The sequence below is a fragment of the Dipodomys merriami genome, unplaced genomic scaffold (assembly GCF_024711535.1).
Source record: "Dipodomys merriami isolate MVZ:Mamm:240054 unplaced genomic scaffold, mDipMer1.0.p SCAF_17, whole genome shotgun sequence".
Taxonomy (NCBI): domain Eukaryota; kingdom Metazoa; phylum Chordata; class Mammalia; order Rodentia; family Heteromyidae; genus Dipodomys; species Dipodomys merriami.
Genome location: NW_027203048.1, coordinates 7,131,775 through 7,151,609, shown reverse-complemented (window position 1 = coordinate 7,151,609; position 19,835 = coordinate 7,131,775). Strand labels below are relative to the sequence as shown.

The window sequence follows — 19,835 nt, the reverse complement described above, 5'->3', positions numbered from 1 at the left end:
GTACTAGTCCTGAGGCTTGAACTCAGGGCCTGTGGGCTATCCCTGAGCTTTTTTGCCCAAGGATGGCACTCTACCACTTGAGCCATAGCTCCACTTCCAGCTTTTTTTTTTTTTTTGGTGGTTAATTGGATCTAAGAGTCTAGGGACTTTCCTGCCCTGGCTAGGAGATGGCTGGATAGATGATAGATAGATGGATATCTTTTTATACACATTCATATACAGATATCTTATCTCTCTATATTCATATATAGGTATCTTATATATCTTTAGGTGTATATAATAAACCATAATCTCACACATTCTTGCTCTCTTGTATGTTTTCTATTCTACACATCATTAGTACTGTTTGCTGTAGAAGTACATGTCTTTCACAAAACTATGGAAGATTCGATGCTTTAACTTCTTCATCTGGTGGCTGCCCTACCGAGTCAATGGAGCTAGCTGGCATTGTGTTGTGTGTTACATAGCAGTGTGTGTTGTATTTCTGTTGGTTGTTGTTAAACTAGTTGCTGTTGTATTCTGTTGTGATTGTAGCACTGTTACATTACTGCATTGTGTTCTTTATGACTGTCCAGAAGTGGGTTTCCTGGCTCAGGATGAACGCTCCCAGGACCCTCACACACGGCTTGTGTCACCCTGCGGTCTGTGTGCAGATTCCCAACACGGCTGAGTCTCAGCACCTACAGCCTCCTCAGCACCTACAGGGAGCACCTCCTTTCTCTTAGCTTTAGGGAGTGAGTGTAAGTGCGAGGTGTTACCTCATTTTTATTTTCACTGTCTAATAACTCCCAGTGTTGAACTTTTTCCATTATATGCTGGCTGGTAATGTTTTTATTTTCATTTTTCTATTTTTTAGGTCTTAGGCCTATTTCTACTTAACTATTAGGACCCCTTAGCATTTTCTTATTGTATTACTTGGACTTTTTTTTTTTCTCTGATTGTGGAGCCTGAACTCTGGGCCTGGGCACTGTCCCTCAGCTCTTCAGCTCAAGGCTAGCGCTCTACCACTTGAGCCACAGCACCACTTTCGGCTTTTTCTGCTTATGTGGTACTGAGGAATCAAACCCAGGGCCTCATGTATACGAGGCAAGCACTCTACCACTGAGCCACATTCCCAGCCCTAATTGGACTCTTTTAACAGAGGAATAAACCTTTGTCATCTGGGCTGTAAATATTTTTCCTGACTGTTCTCTTATTTTGGCTATAGGTTAAGAAAACATTCATACACACACACACACACACACACACACACACACACACACACACACACACACATTCACACACACACACACACACACACACACACACATATCTTCTGTGGCTGTTATAGGGAATTTCCTCTCCTTCCTTATCAAGTCTGATGGTTGTGTGCTGACTTTTCTCATGATGATATAGGGGTGCTCAGAGAGTAGAGCCCATGATCTCACAGGAAAATGTAATTTGCTCGCCACCCAGAGTTAAGTCGAAAATAACACAGACTCTTCACCCGCTCAGCGGATGTTTCCCTTGATTTTAGGGAAATGAAGTAAGCAGAAAGGAAGCTAACAAAACTATCGCTTGATTATCATTACAGGTTATAATTTTAGCTCTTAATGACTGGCATCGTCTAGACATCCTCCATCCTTAAGACCAGCGTTTCTGCGGACATGGCTGCAACTCTGCTTGTCCACTCACAACGAAACCTCAGGTAAGTTCTCCGGAGACTCTCCCGCGCCCACCTACCCCCAGCCTCCTTCTTCAGAGTTTCCCTTGCAAGGAGTCATTAGGGCTTTGGCATTTTGGAGACTAGGATGTGACACCCCTCATGTGGATGACACTGCCCTGGGGATCCTTGGACATCCTGGGTCTAGCCAAGTAGGGCGTGTGGCTGGCTACGGAATGCCTTGGGGGCCTGGGGGAGGCAGGAAGCCAACCTGGCTGGATCTTAATGTGAACCACACGTCGATCTTCCTGGAGGAAGAATGTTGTGTCCTGTTGTCAGAATGTGGCAACTTTTACTTACTAATGTACAGGGCAGGACGCGCACCTTACACTAATAGAACATTCCTAGAGTCTCTTGCCCCGTTTCCAAGTTTCTTTCAACTTTGATGGTTGATTCTTCTTTATGGAAGTTCCCTTTTTCCGTATGTTCCCTGCTAAACAATTTTCTCTCTCTCCCTCCCTCCCTCTCCCTTTCCTCTCTTCTCTCTCCTCCCCCCCTCCCCCCCCCTTTTCCAGTTCTAGAGTTGAGCTCGGAGCTCACTGTTTTTAGGAAGCACTCTACTGCTTGAGCCACAGCGTCAGCCCCTTTTGTTCTGGTCTTACTTTGTGCTCAGGCCAGCCTAGACCTCAATCCTTCTATTTCTGCTTCCGTCTGTAGCTGAGCTGACAGATGTGTACCATCATTCCACGTTTTCTTCTGTTGCGATGGGATCTTGTAAATGTTCTATTTTTTTGTCTGTTGTCGAGCTGTGACCCACCCCATATCCACTTCCCATTACAGGTAGTGAGCCACAAGCGCTCAGGTGAGTCCTGTTGTTTCTGATTAGAGACTCTGCATAGAGTCCCGTAGAAGGGAGCCCAGACCTGTGATGCCCAAGAGCAAAGGCAGCCCCGCACGGGGGCCTGGGTGACGGTGACAACAGATGATCGCACACACAGACACGATGCTGGCCTCTGAGTCTAGATCTATAAATATATTTATTATAATATAACAAGAACTTAACAATAAACATATACTATGTACAATACCATTACAGAGAACCCTGTTTTATATCATTCACAGAAATAGCCAGTTTTGCTCCAGTGTGATAGGTGAGGAGAGAAACGGAATTTCAGTGCCATCCGCGTGGAGTCTTGTTGGCCACTAGCACCTCCCTTGGAGGCAGACACACACCACCATGCTCACATTCGCTCTGCCCCAGGCAGTTAGAAATTTGTGCTCCAGTCCTTGGGTTCACACTTGCACCCTGTTTGACATAAATACTTTAAATGACATACAATGTATGTAGTTTTGTGCTTATTATTTTCTTTTTTTAAATAATAAATAATATTATTAAAAACTGCATAACGAAGCTCGGTATCTCGTTCAGCGGGAGCCACGCTTGTCGTGTCGGAAGTTGATGCCCGAGAGGAGCATTGGAAACTTGGTGTCATCAGATACTGAAAGATGGAAAGCATGTCCTGCCTCTGACTCCTTGAGAAGTGGTTCTTAGCAGGGAGTGCTGACGAGCTAGCTGACTTCCCAAGGTAAGTGAATGTGGATTGGGTTCCAACTTCGACTACACGGCGCAGAGGTGGCGGCCTTCTTCCTGCTCTTGGAATGGAAACTCATGACTGGGTGAGGTTTGAGGGTCTAAGGACTAGTGGGAAGGCTTTTTCTCTTTGGAGCCTTGGCGGGCCCTCCCTTCTGGCTTTCCTTTGCTCGTGTTAATGTGTGACAAGGGGAGGAATTCTGCTCCTCAGGCCTTGGCTGTCATGGCTCATCTAAGAAGGCTGCCCCTGTCCCAAGAGCTCTTGGTGGTAGGTGCCTTAATATATAGCTATAAATATCAAAAATAGTCTCCTGTGCTTTGTAGACTTTTTTTCCTCCCTCCCCCGCTCCCTGGGTCCCTTCCTCCCCCCTGGCCAGGGTCCTCAGCTTTACCTCACGGAGGGAGCTGAGCAGGAGTCAGGAGCCAGCACCGCCTCTCTCTAGGAATAGACCCTTCTTCCTCTGACGATGCCTCCAACAAGGCACAGTCTTTATGGGGCTGTCTGGGAGTTACTTTTTTTTTTTTCCAAAAATAAAGTGAGGGCATGACCCACCCCAGGAGAGATCCTCTATTCTGCACATAGAAAAAACGAGAGAGCAAACGTTCCCCCACCCCCACCCCACCCCGCGCTCTGGGCCGAGCCACGAAGAACTATGGGAACCCCACAGCATCCCTTGCGCGGCCTCCTCCTCTCCATACTTAAAAATAGCCTTTTGTTTATCAAGAAAATGCCTTGGAAAATCTAAATAATTCATATTGGATCAGAGAAAGCTAGCGCAACCGCCTTGTCCTTCTCCAGCTTAAAACAAAACAAAACAAAACCTAAAACAACAAAACCCAAGAACCCAAAACAAAACAAAAAAACCATGGTAGAAAAAACCCACGAAGGTCAGATGCTGCCCCGGCCGGCCCTGCAGCTTCCACCCGGCCCCACCCCGGCTCGGGCAGACAGACAGCCGGACAGCCGGACAGCCCTCTCGTGCATCCCAGTGGGGACCAGCAGCATCCTCAACCTGGTGCTACACAGTCCTGTCCTCGCTGCTTCTCTCAGCCCCTTGAAGGTGTAGACTGGTTAAAAAACAAAAGTCGGAATCAAAGTGATAAGGACACTTTGATCTTCTTCCAAAAAAGCCTCATACCCAATATTGTCGTAGGCTAACTGATCTATGGTGGATGAGGGATCAAGCTTGCTCTGCAGGAAGGGAAACACAGCTTCTCTCTCCCAGTTGAAAATAAAACTATATGTGAAATATTGCACCGGGTAGAGTGAGCGAGTGCCTGGGTTTCGAGCAAGCGTCTCTGTGGAGCCAGCCAGCCCTGGCGCAGGCCCGGCTCCCCGCTCCTGGGCACAGAACGCCATGCTCCGTTTCACCCAAAGGCGACGATGATCGTTCTACATTCAAATGTAGAGAATATTCAAAATGGTGAGCGCAGTGAGTTCCTGGATTGTGTTCTGTGGGCCTCTTACTGGTGGTGTTGAAAGAAATGATCATTGTGTATAGCATTTGCCTCACCGGACTTTCTCCACAGTCTTGTCATGGGCTTTCTGCTGATGTCAGCCGCTTTGAATGTATTTCTTTATCACCACGCAGCCGTGTCTGAACACAGGGCAGGGCATGTGGGGGAGGAGGGTCCATGTGTTGGTGGTGGGCTCATAGGCTTCCATGTTGCCCAGGGCAGGTCCCTCGCTGCTCACGATGCCTCCCGTGGCATAAATCTTACCATCCAGCACCACGGCACTGCCGGAGGTAAAGTGGACAGAGAATCAGGCCTTGAACTTCCAGCTTCGCTTCCCCAATGCCGCGACCACTGCAGGCTGCCCGCAACCTTTTGCAAAGGTATGGGATCTGGAGGTCATTCTTTGCCTTTTGCCCTGGGCTGATTCAACACCTCTTTCCTGCAGGGACAACCCTCGCTTCCCGCTCCGCCCTGCTGAGCTAACTCTGTTACCTGTCCTCAGCTCCACCGCTGAGGCCTTACTGGGCATCTTTTTATGTTGACTACAGAGTCTTCTCACTCGGGGACATGACTCAAGACTGCAAGGACCTGGTTCAAGGCCTCATCAGCCACTTGACTGGGAATTCCGCCTCAGTCCGGGGTTCAGGGTTCAACCTCTCTACTGTCTTACCACGTGTACTTTGGGCCTGCTGTTTGCCCATGACTGCGAGGGTCAGGCATGTGCTGCAGGGTGCCAATGGCTGTGCCCAGACCCCTTCCCTGGGGTCGCGCACTGGCTTGGTCCTGTCCTCCTGACCAGCTCTTCCCATCACGACAGCCCAGCGCCTCACCCTCTCTGCCCCTTCTCTGTTGGCATAGTCCCAGCACCTTCACACTGGCGCCCACATCCAGCTTTCTGCCTCACTTCCTCTTCATTCTCATTAGAGGCTATTTCTTCTTGGCTATCCCCTGATCACCTTCCCTCCCTCCCTCCCTCCTCCCTCCCTCCCTCCCTCCTTCTTTCTCTCTTTCTTTCCTTTTGATAGCAAAGGTTTGAACCCAAGCACTTGCTGGTCAGGTACTATACCTCTCCAGCCATGCCCTCGTGCCTTAGTTATTTCTCAGGTAAGGTCTCATGTTTTTGACTGCGGCTGGCTTCAGACTGCGATCTTCCTGTCTACAGCCTCCTATATAGCTTGACCTCCTGAGTAACTGTGAGGATAGGAGTGAGCCACTGTGTCTGAGAGACATAGCTCTTCAAAGGCTCTGCTGTTTCTGAAATGCCTCACACAGAACACATATCTGTGGACTTAGTCGGCTGAGGCTTCTAGCTTGCTTTCCAGCTCCACACCCCCAGGTCTTCATGTCTCTCCCTTTATGGCCAACTTTTCCCCACTCCCTTTGTTCACATCTCCCCTGGCATTCAGTCAGGGCCGCTTCCCACAGTGGGGCTCAATAATCCAGTTGTGCTTATCAGTGACAGTGACCACCCTGCACACGGCCCCCTTCAGAGGACATTACAAAGAGGACAGCTGAGGAGCGGCGGCGCTGGAGGCCAGCAGGGGCTGAGCAGTTCTCTGGCCCGTGGCTGTTTCACATATAGACGTGTCCCGAGCCAGGGAGGTTATTTGTCCAAGTTGTTTAATGTGCTTGGACTAGGGCTGTGTAGGCCCTCAATCAATACTTCATGCTATTCACACGCTGAAGACTCATTACTTCTGCATTTGCACCAGGAGAATCTGCTATGGCCGCTGCTAATGAGGTGAGTGAGGCCTGCAAGGGTAAGGGCTTGTATCCCCTCTCCCTGCAGAGCCAGGACCCTATGTGTTCTTCCCCATCAGATCCTGAGGCTCCAGATTGGCGGTGTCTTGTGTCCCTCACCCGATCTACACCCCAAGGGCCACAGGCATTACTCTGAGCAGCCACTTGTCCCTGGGAGAGCGTTGGCCTCACTTCTCAAGGAGAGGAAGATGGCCTGGATGCATCTCCCAGTGTGAGATGGGGTTACTGGAGTAGAGGGTGGAGCTCCTGGGGCAATGGTTACCATAACTACCCTGAGGAGCTACCCTTGGGGGCCCCCTCCCCCTCTCCTCCCCGCTCCCCTCTTGCTCTTTACATCCATTGAGGGAAGGGCCGCTGCTCTCGTCCGGAGGTGTCTTTGGCCACGTTAAAGTTGTGAGCCCTTGTCATCACAGCCCCAGGGGATGCGCCTTACCTGCAGAACTGGCGAGAGTGGTTCATGTTGGGGCCTGCCTTGATGTTGCCTTTGTCGGGGTCGTAGATGGTGGTGGCCCTGGCATAGGCTCCACCCAGGATGAACACGAAGCCATTCAGGGTGACTGCAGGCGCATACTTGTTGTCTGTGAGGACAGCAGGGCGGCAGGTCAGTGTACGGTCTCAGACAGAGCACCGCGCCCCCTCCCCGCAGCATGTCACCGACTGACTGGACGGTAGGCCTGGGCCCTTGCTCGGCCTGCCCTTCTCCAGGTGCTACACCCCTGGCTGCACCTGGGCTCCGGGGGCACCCACCCACTGCCCAGATGGGGGTCTGCAGAGCCATTTGGCTTAGCCAATGGGCTGCAGAGGATGAAGTATCAGTGTGTGGGGGTGGGGGGGAAGAGGAGCACGCTGGCTCGACCTGCAGAGACCCCTGGTCCTCACCTATCATCGGGGACTCGATGAAGCTCCACGTGTTGGTCTGAGGCACGTAGGACTGGAGGACGCCCGCGGCCCGGCCGGCCTCGTTCACCCCACCGAACACATAGATCTTGCCACCGCACACGGTGGCTGCTGCCGAGTGCACTGCCTTGGGCAGAGGGGCCACTGCTTCCCATTGGTTCGTGATGGTGTCGTACCTGCGGAGAGAGGGGGCCTTGTGCAGGGAAAGGACGCGGACAGGGCTATGGCCACAGCCACAGGCAGCAGCCCTTGGGGGAGCACAGCATCTGCTTCCTCTCCGACAGCCAGAGCCACAGTGGAGGGCACCCAATGAGGCCCTGCAGGCTTCCTAGGGTTGCCCCAAACTGCCTGACCGCTTGAACCTCAGTGGGCCTGCCAGCCTCTCTGCAGATCCTGCCTTTCCTTCTGCACACGAGCTGCCCATCCCCGAACCCAATGGCCCTCTGTGCAGCTCGCTCCTACCCTTCTCCGTGGCAATCTTGCACGGAGCATCCCAGGCTCTGGGCTGGGGAGCAGAGAACTGGAGAACCAAGTGCTCTTCCTGCCTTTGGGGAACCGACGACAGCACAGGACTGCGAGTGAGGGGGTGGCACTGCACACTTGGGGGCGTCCTGCCCGCACAGGCGGGGAGAGACCTCTTGGAGGAGGGATCCTGGGCTGGGTCTAAAGAGGGAATGGGCAATCCCAGCTGAGCACAGACGTAGGGACGGGACACCCTTGGAGTGTGGAATGGCCAGAGGTCAGGTGAAGGCCATGCATGCAGAGGTCAGGAATCCAGCTTTATGTGCTGGACAGTGGAAGAGCCCTGAACATTTCTGCAGAGAAAGAATGCAATCCAAGTGGCTTCTGGAGAGGTCACTGTGGCTGCAGGGTGAAGAGGGGCTTCAGCGAGGAGGCTGGAAGCAGGGCGGCTAGACAAGTCTGCTACAGGAAGCTTGGGCCAATGGGTGACCAGAGCAGGAGGAGGTGGGAAGAGGAGAGGGTCGGATCACTGCTGGAAGGCCAGGGCTGCCCATGGTGACGCAGGGTCTTCTGCCTTGGGAGATGGACTGGAGACGGCTGTGCTGGAGGCCAGGGATCACAGGCTGGGGGGCGGGGGATGAAGCTGACTCCAGTTATTTTTTTCCAGTGTCAGTGGGGAGCAGGTTAGGGGTGCGCAGCGGGAGGGCACACAGCGGAAGGGCACACAGCGGAAGGTATATGTATGGGTCTGGGCTGGATATCAAGCCCTGGGGATACTGGCATGAAGATGGAAACTGGAGCCAAAGAGTGCATGACGGTCGAAGAGCATGAGGCTGAGGACCTGTTCTAGGGAGCGCTGGCTGTGGGCCTGGGGGCAGCCTGGGTCCCACAGCAGCAGCCATCTTCCTCTGTGGACAGCTCATGGTATTTCTGTGGTCCAAGGTAGTCTAGAGGACCAGAGGGACAGAAGCCATTGTGTGTCATGACCCAAGGGGAGGCTCCGAGTGGAGACTGGGAAGAGTGGGCATAAGTTTTACTGGCAGGGAAGTTAGCTGTGGAGAGAGGCAGAGACGTGAGCACCCAGAAAGGGAAATGAAGGCACAAGGGGTTTTGGCAGGTGACTGTAGACCAACATTGATCAGTCATCTGTGCAAGAAAAAAAACAAGTCCTAGAGTGTAGCGTCTGCTGATTCTTGTGGGTAAGTCCTCCCACCAGTCTGACTTCAATCTAGCAGCTGGATGAGGGAGTGGGGAGCCAGCTGTGGCCACCGTTCTCCAGGCTTGCAAGAGCAGAGAGGGGGAAAATGTGGCAGACAACGGGGAAGTCAAGAGTTGTGAGGAGGATCACCTGTGTCTTCGCTCCATAATTGTAAATGTACGTAATTTAACTTGTAAGCTAGTTGTCAACTGGCTTGAGGAGTCCCCAGTTTTCTAACAAGTGGCTGTCACAAATTAGACAATATCAGCATACCACTGGGTTTGCTTTATTTTGGTGGTGGAAGTGGTGATGGTTGTGTGTGTGTGTGTGTGTGTGTGTGTGTAGAAGAAAAGCTTAATTGTGTTTCCATCCTGCAGATGGGAAGAATCCCAACTAGATAAGGAAGCACTAAACATGCAGTTGGCCTTCCATATTGGTGCATTTCACATCCCTGGATTCAACCAACTGCAGAGAGAAAATATTTGGGAAAAATGCATCTGTACTGAACACCTGTTTTTGTCTTGTTATAATTTCCCCCAAAATATAGTGTAGCCATTATTAAATTCATCAGGCATTATAGGTAATGCTGAGATGTTTTAGAGCGTATCAGAAGGTGTGGCATGCATGGGTTAGGTGTAAATAGCCACCATTAATCTGGTTATCTGCAAGGTCCTGAAATGGGGGGGGGGGAGAGGGAGAGGAAGGAGAGAAGGAGAGAGAGGCAGGGAGGGAGAAATTTGAGAGCAGTCTAGGGAATATAGTGAGACTCTGTCTTCAACTACAAAAAGGAGGGCTGATGATATAAGGTGTTGGGAGAAAGAGCAGACTCAAATTGAATCCAGGGTGGCCAGGGGAGTGAGTGCATTTGGGCAGGACAGAAGCCAAGGATGGGAGTGAGCAGGAAGACAAATTATGAACTAATGGCCTTATTTTTCTTGGATGCAGGAGACAGGATTGTCAAAAGCAGTGGGGGAATTTGCATGGGGGGGGGACTTTGAGGACAGAGAGGAAGAAGAGTAACACCTGCTTTTCAGAGTGAGGCAAATGGCTGACAAGGCAAACCCCAAAGCCTTCCTTGCAGCATCTGACGTAGGTGGAGGCCAGGTATGTTGTAGAGGCAGTGTGCAGGACGATGGGATTTTCCCATCAGCCCCAGGGCAGCACGCAGCCCATGAGTTCAGTGGAACAGATCTGCTGTCTGCATGCTGCAGGACAAAGCAGCCAATCAAGAGAAGGGATGAACTGGAGCTACAGATAAAGACAGGGGAAATGGGACAGGAAGCATCTGTTGGGAAGAGCAGGACTGGGGTTCAACAGACGGGCCAAGAGACTTGGATTCTTGAGGTCTATTTGCAGGATGGGCAGCTCCTTCCTGATGGCCTCAGCATCTCTGTCCAGCATTCCTGGGGGCTGACTGCACCAATGGTGCTTTTGCTGTCCCAGTAATTACTTGGGACCTGAGTAGAGCCTATCTACAGCTTCCTTCACCGTTCACCCTCAGTGTGTGCCTGGACCCAACGCAGGGATCCGAGGTGGCTCACTGAGCCTCCAGAGGCGTTTGAGTGTCCTGGGAAGCACACAGCTCCCACACTTCCTCTGTGAGCCTGTGAAGTGAGCCATACATGGGTCAGAACTCAGTGCCCTGGGAAGCGGGCTGTATGTGGCCTGTCCCTCTGTGTGTGGCGAGGGGACAGCCATGGAGTATGCTGCTGTGGCCTTAGATTTGAGAAGCGGCTGCGGGGCAGCAGGGCTGATGCCACTGGCTCTCAGGTGCGTGATACGTGGCTGATGTGCAACGGGGCAATGTCGTTCTGGACAGTGTCAGAAGTTCAGATATGTTTTTTAAGCCAACCTGGCAGAGATCCAAAGAGCTCCTGCAGAAGGAGCTGGAGACAGAGGGAGATTATGTGGCTGTTAGTCCTCAGTCTTTCGGTATAATGGCACATTCCACCAAACACAAATTTCCTGAGAGCTTGTTATTCCAGGTGGCTGATTGCCAAGCCACGAGCCCTCCCGTCAGCTCAATCTGTCAGCTTCCTGCTTGAGAAGGATATGCTAATGACATGCAAATGACCTGCCGAGTGAGGCGCTCCACTATCATTTATCCAGTAAGCACAGCTACCGCAATATATTTCTATAAAATATTAGACCCGGTTATTTATATAATGATATAATACAGGTTTGTCTATGGCACTGTTGTTTCAATCTATAATTATATAATCTTGCTCTATTCCTGTAATACAGTAATGTAATATAATTATAATGCACCATATATCTCATTCATTATCAATATAATAGCAATTTGTACCATTAGTACTTCCTGAGGAACAAAGCACCCTCATGTCTGTCCCCATTACGCTGACCTTCCTGTCAGCCTGAATTCTCATCATCGCTACCATTTGGCCCTGAAACTGCCTTACCCAAAGGGGACTGCTTTTGGGGAGGCAGTGGCCTTCCCCCGACTGTGTCCTTAGCTTCCCTTGCGTGGACATCATCCAGGGGTCTTCAAGGACAGCTGACAGTGCTCCCTGTCACCCTAGATGGCTCCTCCATCCACTGGGACTCTCACAGTAGTCTTGCTCACATGGTGCCCCAGCTGACATCCCCCCTTACCTCCCCCCCTCCCGCCCTGAAAGATGATAGGACAACCTCTGGGTCTTAGAGCAGCTGCTCTGGGTCCAAGACAAGCAAATCTTGTCTCTACCTCTTAGTCAGTATATGTGATCCTTGAACAAATCCCTGTATTTATCAACAAGTATAACTTTGCAAAAAATGAGTAATCAGCGTCTTAGGAGATTAAAAATAGCTGACAAAAAGCAAGGCAGATGACAGATCCAGCTCAGTGTACTCCTACACAGAAAATGTCTCCTTTTCTCACGCGTTCATTATTGGGTGACAAATGGCTAGAAGCGGATGCTTCTGGAAGGCTTGAAGCACCCGGTGGCCATGCTGCAGGTCACATCAATGGCCCCCGTGTCACGGCTGGTCCTGGTCCAACAGCAGTATTCACATCCTTGTAACCACACAGGGATTCCCCATTATCTTCAAATCAATATGACAATTAAATGTTGTTACTGAGCCATCCTTGGGCTCCACTTGGGGGAGTTAAAAGCCCACAATGAACATTCGGAGCCCGCCTCACTCTGAAACCACTGTTGCTGTAACATTTGTCAAGTGTCCAATTAGCCACCGAGGGGTAAAAAAAAAATCCAATTGAGGACTATGTGTGACTTCACAGGCAAAGGACGCCACATGGGAGGTGGCAGGTAAGGGCAGGAGCTAGGTTGGCAGGCCAGGGCGTAGGGAGGCCTGGGAAAAAGAGCTCTGGTGATGTGCAAGGCGATCTCTTGGACTGTAATGTGAGGCCAAGTCTGCCTTGCTTATCAGCTCTTGGGGCCTTAGTTTCTTCCAATACAGCATAGTGGCCTTCTTGTTCCTCTGCTAACTGGCCAGTCTCCCCCAGATGTCCAGGCTGTCTTCCTACGATGTCTCCTGACCCCACAATAACACCTTCACTGCCTGTGAGGAAAGGACCTTAGCATGACCCCCAAAGATATGGCTGCACATGCAGCCTCTGGCCCTGAACCTACTCTTGACCCTGCTCTGTGACCTCTGGGAGAAAGCTCTCTGGGGACTTTCAGTAGAGGGCGACTAGCATGTGAATCTGGAGAATTCTGGAGTGTTGGTGAGACTGTGTTCCCAACTGCTCATTTGGTATGTGGCAGCACTTTCCTATGATCACCAAAGGCTTCCTGGGATGTGAGGGGTGGTCGGAGGGCAGCGCTCTGTTGTACAATCCTGCTTGGGAGGACAAGGAGCCGCTGCTACTGGCACAGCCTATAGTTGGAGCACGGAGCTCCAGCTTTGCTCCTGAATGTCTAGCGAATCTCAGGGATGGCACCTGCAGACTAGTATGTCACCCCCCACCATCTGGCAAGCCTGGCCAAGCTCACCCTATGACCCAAGCAATGGGCCTCCATCTTGTTCAACGCTTAAATGCCCCACCCGATGACTGGGGACAGCTGCAGCAGACGTCACCCCGCTGCGTCTAGCTCACATGCCACAGTGCTTGCCAGTTACTGTGTCTGAGGAGCCTCGTACGGCCTTGCCTGTAGGGCTATGGAACACTGCGTGGGTGCTGGTGAGAAGCAATGTGACTAGCTTCCCGCGACCGTTGAGAGGATGTCCGGTGGGGAGTGTGGCCTCCTTACCGCTCCACGTGGTCCACGTTGCCTGACACACCCAGTCCCCCAAGTGTGTAAATCTTTCCATCGTAGACGAGGCTGTTGTGCCTGCAGCGTGGGACTGTCATTCTGGAGACCAGGTTCCAGTTGTCAAGCAGAGACATGTAGCACCAGACATCGGCCAGCGTCACCCCTGATTCCATCCCACCTGTGGGCAGCGGGGGGGGGGGGGTACAGAGAGCAGGCAGGGGCTGAGGCAGGGTGCGCACCAGCCGGCCCAGTCCCAAAGGTGGAAGGAGGAGGCTTCACCTGCAGAGGGGCCTTGGCCTGGCTCAGCTCTGCCACGTGGGCAGAGGCGCCTTGGGAAGCCCAGCCCCGCCCCGCCCCAGCCCCGAGGGACCTCACCTGAGAGGTAGATGTTGTCCCCGGCACTCACTACACTGAAGAACTCGCGGTCATAGAAAGGCAGCGAGGCCAAGGGGTACCACTTGTTGTTCTGCGGGTTCCAGCAAGTGACGGCCACCAGCGAGCGCTGGGTCATCCCCACCATCTGACGGCCCCCAACCAAAACGATGACCTCAGCCACACCTGTGGGGACATGGATGGGCACCCTTGGGACACACCCTCCCGTTGTCAGCATCTGTGCCTGGCTTCTCTGTGGGGGGCACCCCAGCGCTGGGCTTACCCCATGGCACCCACGGTTCCCCACAGCCCTCGGTACCTGCTGAGAGGCGGGGCCGGGTTCGGGGTGTCTGCATCTCCTGGCGAGCGTGGGGCAGCATGTGGTAGCGTTTGGCCTCGTTGACCAGGTCCCGACATGCTTCTGATGACTTGATCAGCTCCTCATTGTCCACCACGTTGAGCAGGTAGCTGGGGTGGATGAAGGGGAGGCGGACGACTGCCAGGAGCTCGGCTGCATACTGTAGGATGAAGCAGACACGGCCCGGCTGAGACTCCGGGGAGGGAGTCTATGCAACTAGAGTTGTGTAGAGAAGAAGGAAGTGTGGGACTGTCCCAGGGCCGTGCATGGATGACGAGGGCACTCTTCCCAACCAGCCTAGACAGAGGTGGGAAGGGCACTCAGCCCTGACGGCGGCAGCTGGTCCACAGTGGCCCATCCATTCATTCCTTCAGCACCTCATTTCTGCACTCCACCCTGGTCACGGGTCCCCGCCACATACCAGATTGCCAGGGGTGGGAACAAGGAGGGCGTGAGTTTACGGTGAGGTGTGAGGAGGGCAGAGACTTCAGAGCAAGTCCTTCTGACTTGAAAACGCTGGTGCCTACAAGAGCCTGTGTGACCCCAACACCACACTCCTTCGCGATGTCTCCTCATCTCACACTGGCTCCGAGCTCCCCTCACTCTGGGCTGGAGGCTTTTCATGGACTGACCTGTAGTCCCTGCCGCCTGGCAAAGTGCGCACCATTCAGCGAATAAAGGGTGGTCACACGTGCCACCCATTAAGCTCGTGGCTGAGGCTGCGGAAGGTGGTAGGAGCACGTCCCTGATCTCCAGGTGTCCATAGGTTAATGGGGGAGAGGCAAGAGCAGGAGGCTGGTTAGGTGTGTAGGCCGTGCAGGAGTGAGAGGTGACAGAAGGCAGGTGATGTCGGAACTGGCTGGACAGGGGCTGGGCAGAAGCTGGGGAGGTTCACATTCAAAGCCATGCAGAGGCCTGGAAGGGGAGGGATATCTGGGAAATTGCATGGGGCTTATTTTTGTTGGATGCAGAGGGTTTTTGTTGAGGGGTAGCAATCAGCCAATAAGGAGCAGTGAGCCTGGATTGGTTCACAGGCCAGGCTCGGCTGACCTCATCCTCGCGGGCCAAGGACTGTGCGGCTTCTCCTGCGAGGTGAAATAATGGAAAGTTTTAAACCGTGTTGTTTGTGAGCCAATCTGTTATAGAGACAGCACCCAGGCTGCAGGATGGGACATGGATTCAAAGGGAGCAAGGTGGGTGACGGAGACACCACTGAGGAGATGCTGGCTGTGACCCTGTGAGACTGGGGTGTGAAGAGGGGCAGAAGGCCATGAACCCATCTAAGAAGGAGGAAGGAAACAGAGATAGACACGGTGTGGCCAGCAAAAGAACCCATGATCTGTCTTGGTCAGTGGGCAGAACTTAGGTGGTGGATGCAGGAAAAGACGTGGGCTTTGGGCCTGATGAATTAGATGGTTTGGGAACACCCTGCTGGAAATGTCCAGTAGGCGATCAAGGACAGAGATGTGGGTTGGGGCATAGATTTTGGAGTTGTTGCGAATTGTGGCAATCTGTCATTAGCTGCCAATCTAGCTGCCTTCCTCTGGCACTTGCCTCCTTCCAGCTTGATCAAGTCTAAGGATCCCTTTCCTGCTCTGTGAGGAGCTGGAGGCTGGGTCGCATGGGGGGGGGCATCTCTGTATGCTGTATGGCCCAGTCCCATCCATCCTAACACCTACTCCACCCCTCCCAGCCTTGTCCCTCTTCTTATTCCCGAGCTAACATGACCGCCTTGTCATCCATCGCTCAATCGCCTCAGCTCATTCTGGGGTCTGACCTCTTTAACCTTGTTCTGCCTGATTAGGCCCTTGCTTCTGGGATGTCCCCATTTGCTGTTTTCTGGGTACCTCCTCAGCCTCCTCTCACCAGTTTCTGATACCCACAATGACAAGAATCAAGGCAATTCCCCTTTGAGCAGGGCCTCTAGCCAGGAAGTGCACAGACCCAGCGCTCCCAGTGACTTGGGTGTCTCTCTGGGGCACTGCCATCTTTTCCTTCTCCCCTGGATGCTGGCTTGGATTCCTCCAGCTGTCCCCCCCAGGGCCTCACACTCCCTCCTGTCATGTGCACAGTGGTCTCCCATCTCCCGCAGGCCTTGGATGGGAGCGCCTCCTGTCGGTCTGAACTCCTGGGAGCCCAGCCGAGCACCTTCCTCAGGCACCTATTTTGTCTTGCAGGCCCTGAGTGATGCAAATCCAAGTCCTGTGGCCTCTGGTCATCCTGGATGCACTTCAAGGTGAAATGACAGTCATGTAAGGACCCTCTGGCGACATGTTCATCTTCACATCTTCTCTTCTCCTCTCTGCTGCTGTGTGTGTGTGGCGGGGAGGAGGCATGGGAGACTGGGGAGCACAGCAGGACCAGCCTCCCTCTCCCTGGCCTAATAACTCCCCCACAACCCTGTTGGATAGATGGGAAACCCTGCTTTATTTACCACCGTTCATCTTTGCTGCAGATCCCTTCACTGCAAGGTCCCCCCCCCCCCAAACCCAGAGAGAAGGGGTAGGGATAGGCTAGGCCTTACCTGGGCACGTGACGCAGGGTCCTTCTTGATCCATTTGATGACGGTCTCATACACCAGCTCCTCGGCCTTGGTGTTGAGGCTGTCATTGGAGACGTAGGCGATAAAGTCGTCCTTGGAGATGCTGAGGATCTCCTCTTGGGCTGCCACCTCGGGGAAGATCTGCAGCGCGAAGGCCTTGGCCATGTGGTAGAGCTCGCTGCACTGCATGGCCTCGGCCATGGCCAGCACGCCCAGGCAGTTGCTGGCAGTCAGCTGCTTCTCTGGGATGACAATGTAGAGCCACTGATTCAAGGGCCCAGGGAGGGTCACCTTTTGTTCCCACCCACCATCACCAGAGTCCCCAAAAGCCCCTTCTTGTGTTGATGTGACAAGTTTTCTTCTGCCCTAACTCATACCGACTCTCCTGATCTCCCCTCTGCTCCTGCAGGTGCTGGCAGGGCCAAGGCTGTGAGGGGTAGTGAGTTTCCTCACCTTGTGGAGGGAGGGCTGAGGCTTTGGAGCCTAGAGATGTGTGTGTGTGTGTGTGTGTGTGTGTGTGTGTGTGTGTGGGATCACACTGTGACTTACAGTGTCTTTCACAACCTTAACAGGCATGCCTGAGGTCCCAGACTTCTCTCTCTCTCTCTGTTGGTCATGGGGCTTGAACTCAGGGCTGGGGCACTGTCTCTGACCTCTTTCGCTCAAGGCTACCACTTTAAGCCTCAGTTGCACTTCTGTTTTCTGGTGGTTAACTGGAGATAAGTCTCATGGATTTTCCTGCTTGGGCTGGCTTTGAGCTGACATCCGTAGATCTCAGCCTTCTGAGTAGACAGGATCACAGGTGTGAGCCACTAGCACCCGGATTGGGGTTTTTTTGATTTTGTGCTGCTCCTGTATGCCATCCCTGAGCATTTTGCTCAAGGTTAGCACTCTACCAGTTGAGCCATAGATCCACTTCCAGCTTTTTGGTGGTAAATTGGAGCTAAGAATCCCAAGGACTTTCCTGGCGTGGCTAGGGTATGGCTAGATAGACGACAGATAAATAGATGGATATTGCCCGCTTCCCTGCCCCCCTGAGTGATATATGGTCCCCATGCAGCTTACCAAGAAAGGACACACAGACTTTGCAGAAGGTGTGGAACTGGAACTTGCTGGCTGCCTCTAGCAGAGTCTTGGCATTGACGGAGTCGATGACCAGAGAGCCTGTGTAGACAAACTCCAGCAGCAGCTCCAACACGTCAGCCTGCAGATTGGACAGCACCAGCTCCAGCTTCTCCCGGCCGCACTGGCTGCTGTCTTGCACGGACCTAGGCACAGAGACCAGGGTGTCCTCATTGGCCACCAGGGCGACCATTGCGCTGCTGCCTCACAGGGCCAGATCTCCCTGCACACCTCGGTCACGCCCTTCGTTTTAGGACTCAAAGGACACACCAATGACACACCTGAACCTAATGACCTGACACGGGATCTGAAAGAGAAGAGTCTGACCAGAGGCGCCCAAAAGAACAGAAAACCCTGCTTATTACTACTCGGCATGTCCATGCAAAAAAAGATGCAAATCAAAAAGCATGAGCTGTGGATGGGGACGAGGACCAGGACTGGCCTCAAAGGGAAACAATATGGTTCAGCCCCCAGCTGGCCCTAGTGTTTGCACCAAAGATGACCAGCTTGCCCTGTGTCAGGGCCAAGGGAGAGCCTCAGACACCAGATTCTCCAAGGCTCAGAAGGCTCAGATTGGCTGGGATGCCAGCCAATCAGAAGGCTTCCTCTGAGCACCTGCAGACAGGGCCCCAAGCTGCCCTGGAAGCCCTCCAACCCCAATAGTTCCCCCAAACATACTGTTTCCTTTTAGGCATGGAAGGGAAGCCCTTCATGACATTGATTTGAAACTGAAGACGAGACGAGATAGACGGACAGAATGGTTAGAGCTGGGAGGGGGAGAGGGGAACAATCAAGGACTTCCGCCACAGACAGCCAGCAGCCATGACCTGGGGCCTGGCCCGGGGCGGGGCCCTCCTGCCACATGGAACACGGGGTCAGAGGTCAGAGTGGCCTGCGTGTAGAGTGTGCGTCGGGCTTGTGAACTGGGGGGGGGGGGAGCAGGGGAGGGACACAAATATATCAGTATGTTTATATCTGGTGTCTACAGAAATACAAAACCATTGCAAAGGCTCCTAAGGCCTGGCAGCTGCTCCCTAAAGCTGGACCTGGAAGGAAACAGATAAGATGAAGCGGAAAATAACACCGACACAGAAGTGAGGCCGGGAGGAAAAATACCCAGAGCGTTACAAGTCAGGAGGCAGGTTTCTCAGAGGCCATCAACGTGGCCACCCCGTTTTGGCCACTCTCACCAGGCCAGCTTTCTGCACTGAGCCTGACGCTGCTGGAGGCCGTGGCTGAACAGCAGCCTTGCAGTCCACCCTCTCACTTGCAAGGAAGCCAGGGGTCAAGACTCTTGTGGCTGATCCCTTGGAAACACCCGGGGCTGGCAGTGGGTTGGAGCAGTGTCTGGAAAGAGAGCAGGTTGGCCTTAGATAAAGGCCATCTGCTGGGTGGGTCAATAGAGCACTGGGAGAGGGCAAGGGGACCTGGGTGCTGTTTGCCACTGACAGGTGGGCAGCCCGGGCTTCTCAGGCCCTCAGCCTCCTCTTCTGTAAGACAAGAGGATTGAACTAAATGAGGTCTGAAGTACCATGAAGACCTAGTGTGACGTGACAGTACCTGCACCTGCACCTCTACCATTGGAACAACGTTCTCTCAAGTTAAGGCCTTTACAACTCAGTCATGACCCTGTACAAAGCAGACTCGGCTGGGACCTTGCGGTCAGTGTGCCGGGCTCTCTCTCCGAAGTGCCACTCTTGGCCTTCCTCGCAGAACATTCACTTGATCAGGGCCCCTGACCAACCTTCTGCTTCTGAACTTGTGCCCGTGTGGGAAGCCGGGAAGTCTCGGCAGAGGCCTGTCTAAACCCACACATGCACAGAGACTCCGGACGTGACTGAACACACCTTATCTTCGGCTGTTGGGACCAAGTCCCGTGCTTGGGTGACTGTTAAGATGTAAAGAGAGTTCTCAATGTGATGGATCCCTCAAGATCACAGAAACCTAGAGACCATCTGGCAAGCTGTGGCTCCCAGTCTTTGCTGCTTCTGCCTTCATTCCTTCATGCAACTCACTGCGCGTGCCTGATGTGCTTAGTGGTCACACTGAGCCCAAGCCCAGCAGGGTGCATGGGGTCAAAGTGAGCTCCTTACTTTCTCCCAAAACTCTTAACATTGCTGCTTCTCACACTGGCCAGCCCAGCTCTGCCCCCACCAGTCCTCTGACAGAGGAGCTCTACCTACTGGAGATCTATGGTGGGATTTCAGCAGCATGTATG

The 19,835-nt window shown here is 53.0% G+C and overlaps 1 protein-coding gene across 7 annotated transcripts in view; it reads right to left on the bottom strand.

Moving 5' to 3' along the window:
* Window positions 1-2,668: 2,668 nt before the first annotated feature.
* The window catches only part of Klhl29 (kelch like family member 29), a 293,879-nt gene continuing 276,712 nt past the window's right edge, over window positions 2,669-19,835 (bottom strand). For 6 of the 7 annotated variants that reach the window (XM_070025077.1, XM_070025073.1, XM_070025075.1 and 3 more), the window contains 8 exons: window positions 17,561-17,763; window positions 16,478-16,737; window positions 13,915-14,113; window positions 13,599-13,781; window positions 13,221-13,401; window positions 7,332-7,525; window positions 6,886-7,030; window positions 2,669-4,972 (listed from right to left, as the gene is read on the bottom strand). In XM_070025077.1, coding sequence (XP_069881178.1) covers window positions 4,789-4,972; window positions 6,886-7,030; window positions 7,332-7,525; window positions 13,221-13,401; window positions 13,599-13,781; window positions 13,915-14,113; window positions 16,478-16,737; window positions 17,561-17,763 — 1,549 coding nt within the window. In that variant the 3' untranslated portion in view covers window positions 2,669-4,788. Of the gene's footprint in view, window positions 4,973-6,885; window positions 7,031-7,331; window positions 7,526-13,220; window positions 13,402-13,598; window positions 13,782-13,914; window positions 14,114-14,396; window positions 16,354-16,477; window positions 16,738-17,560; window positions 17,764-19,835 lie in introns of those variants that run through there. The other variant, XM_070025078.1, reaches the window with a different exon arrangement.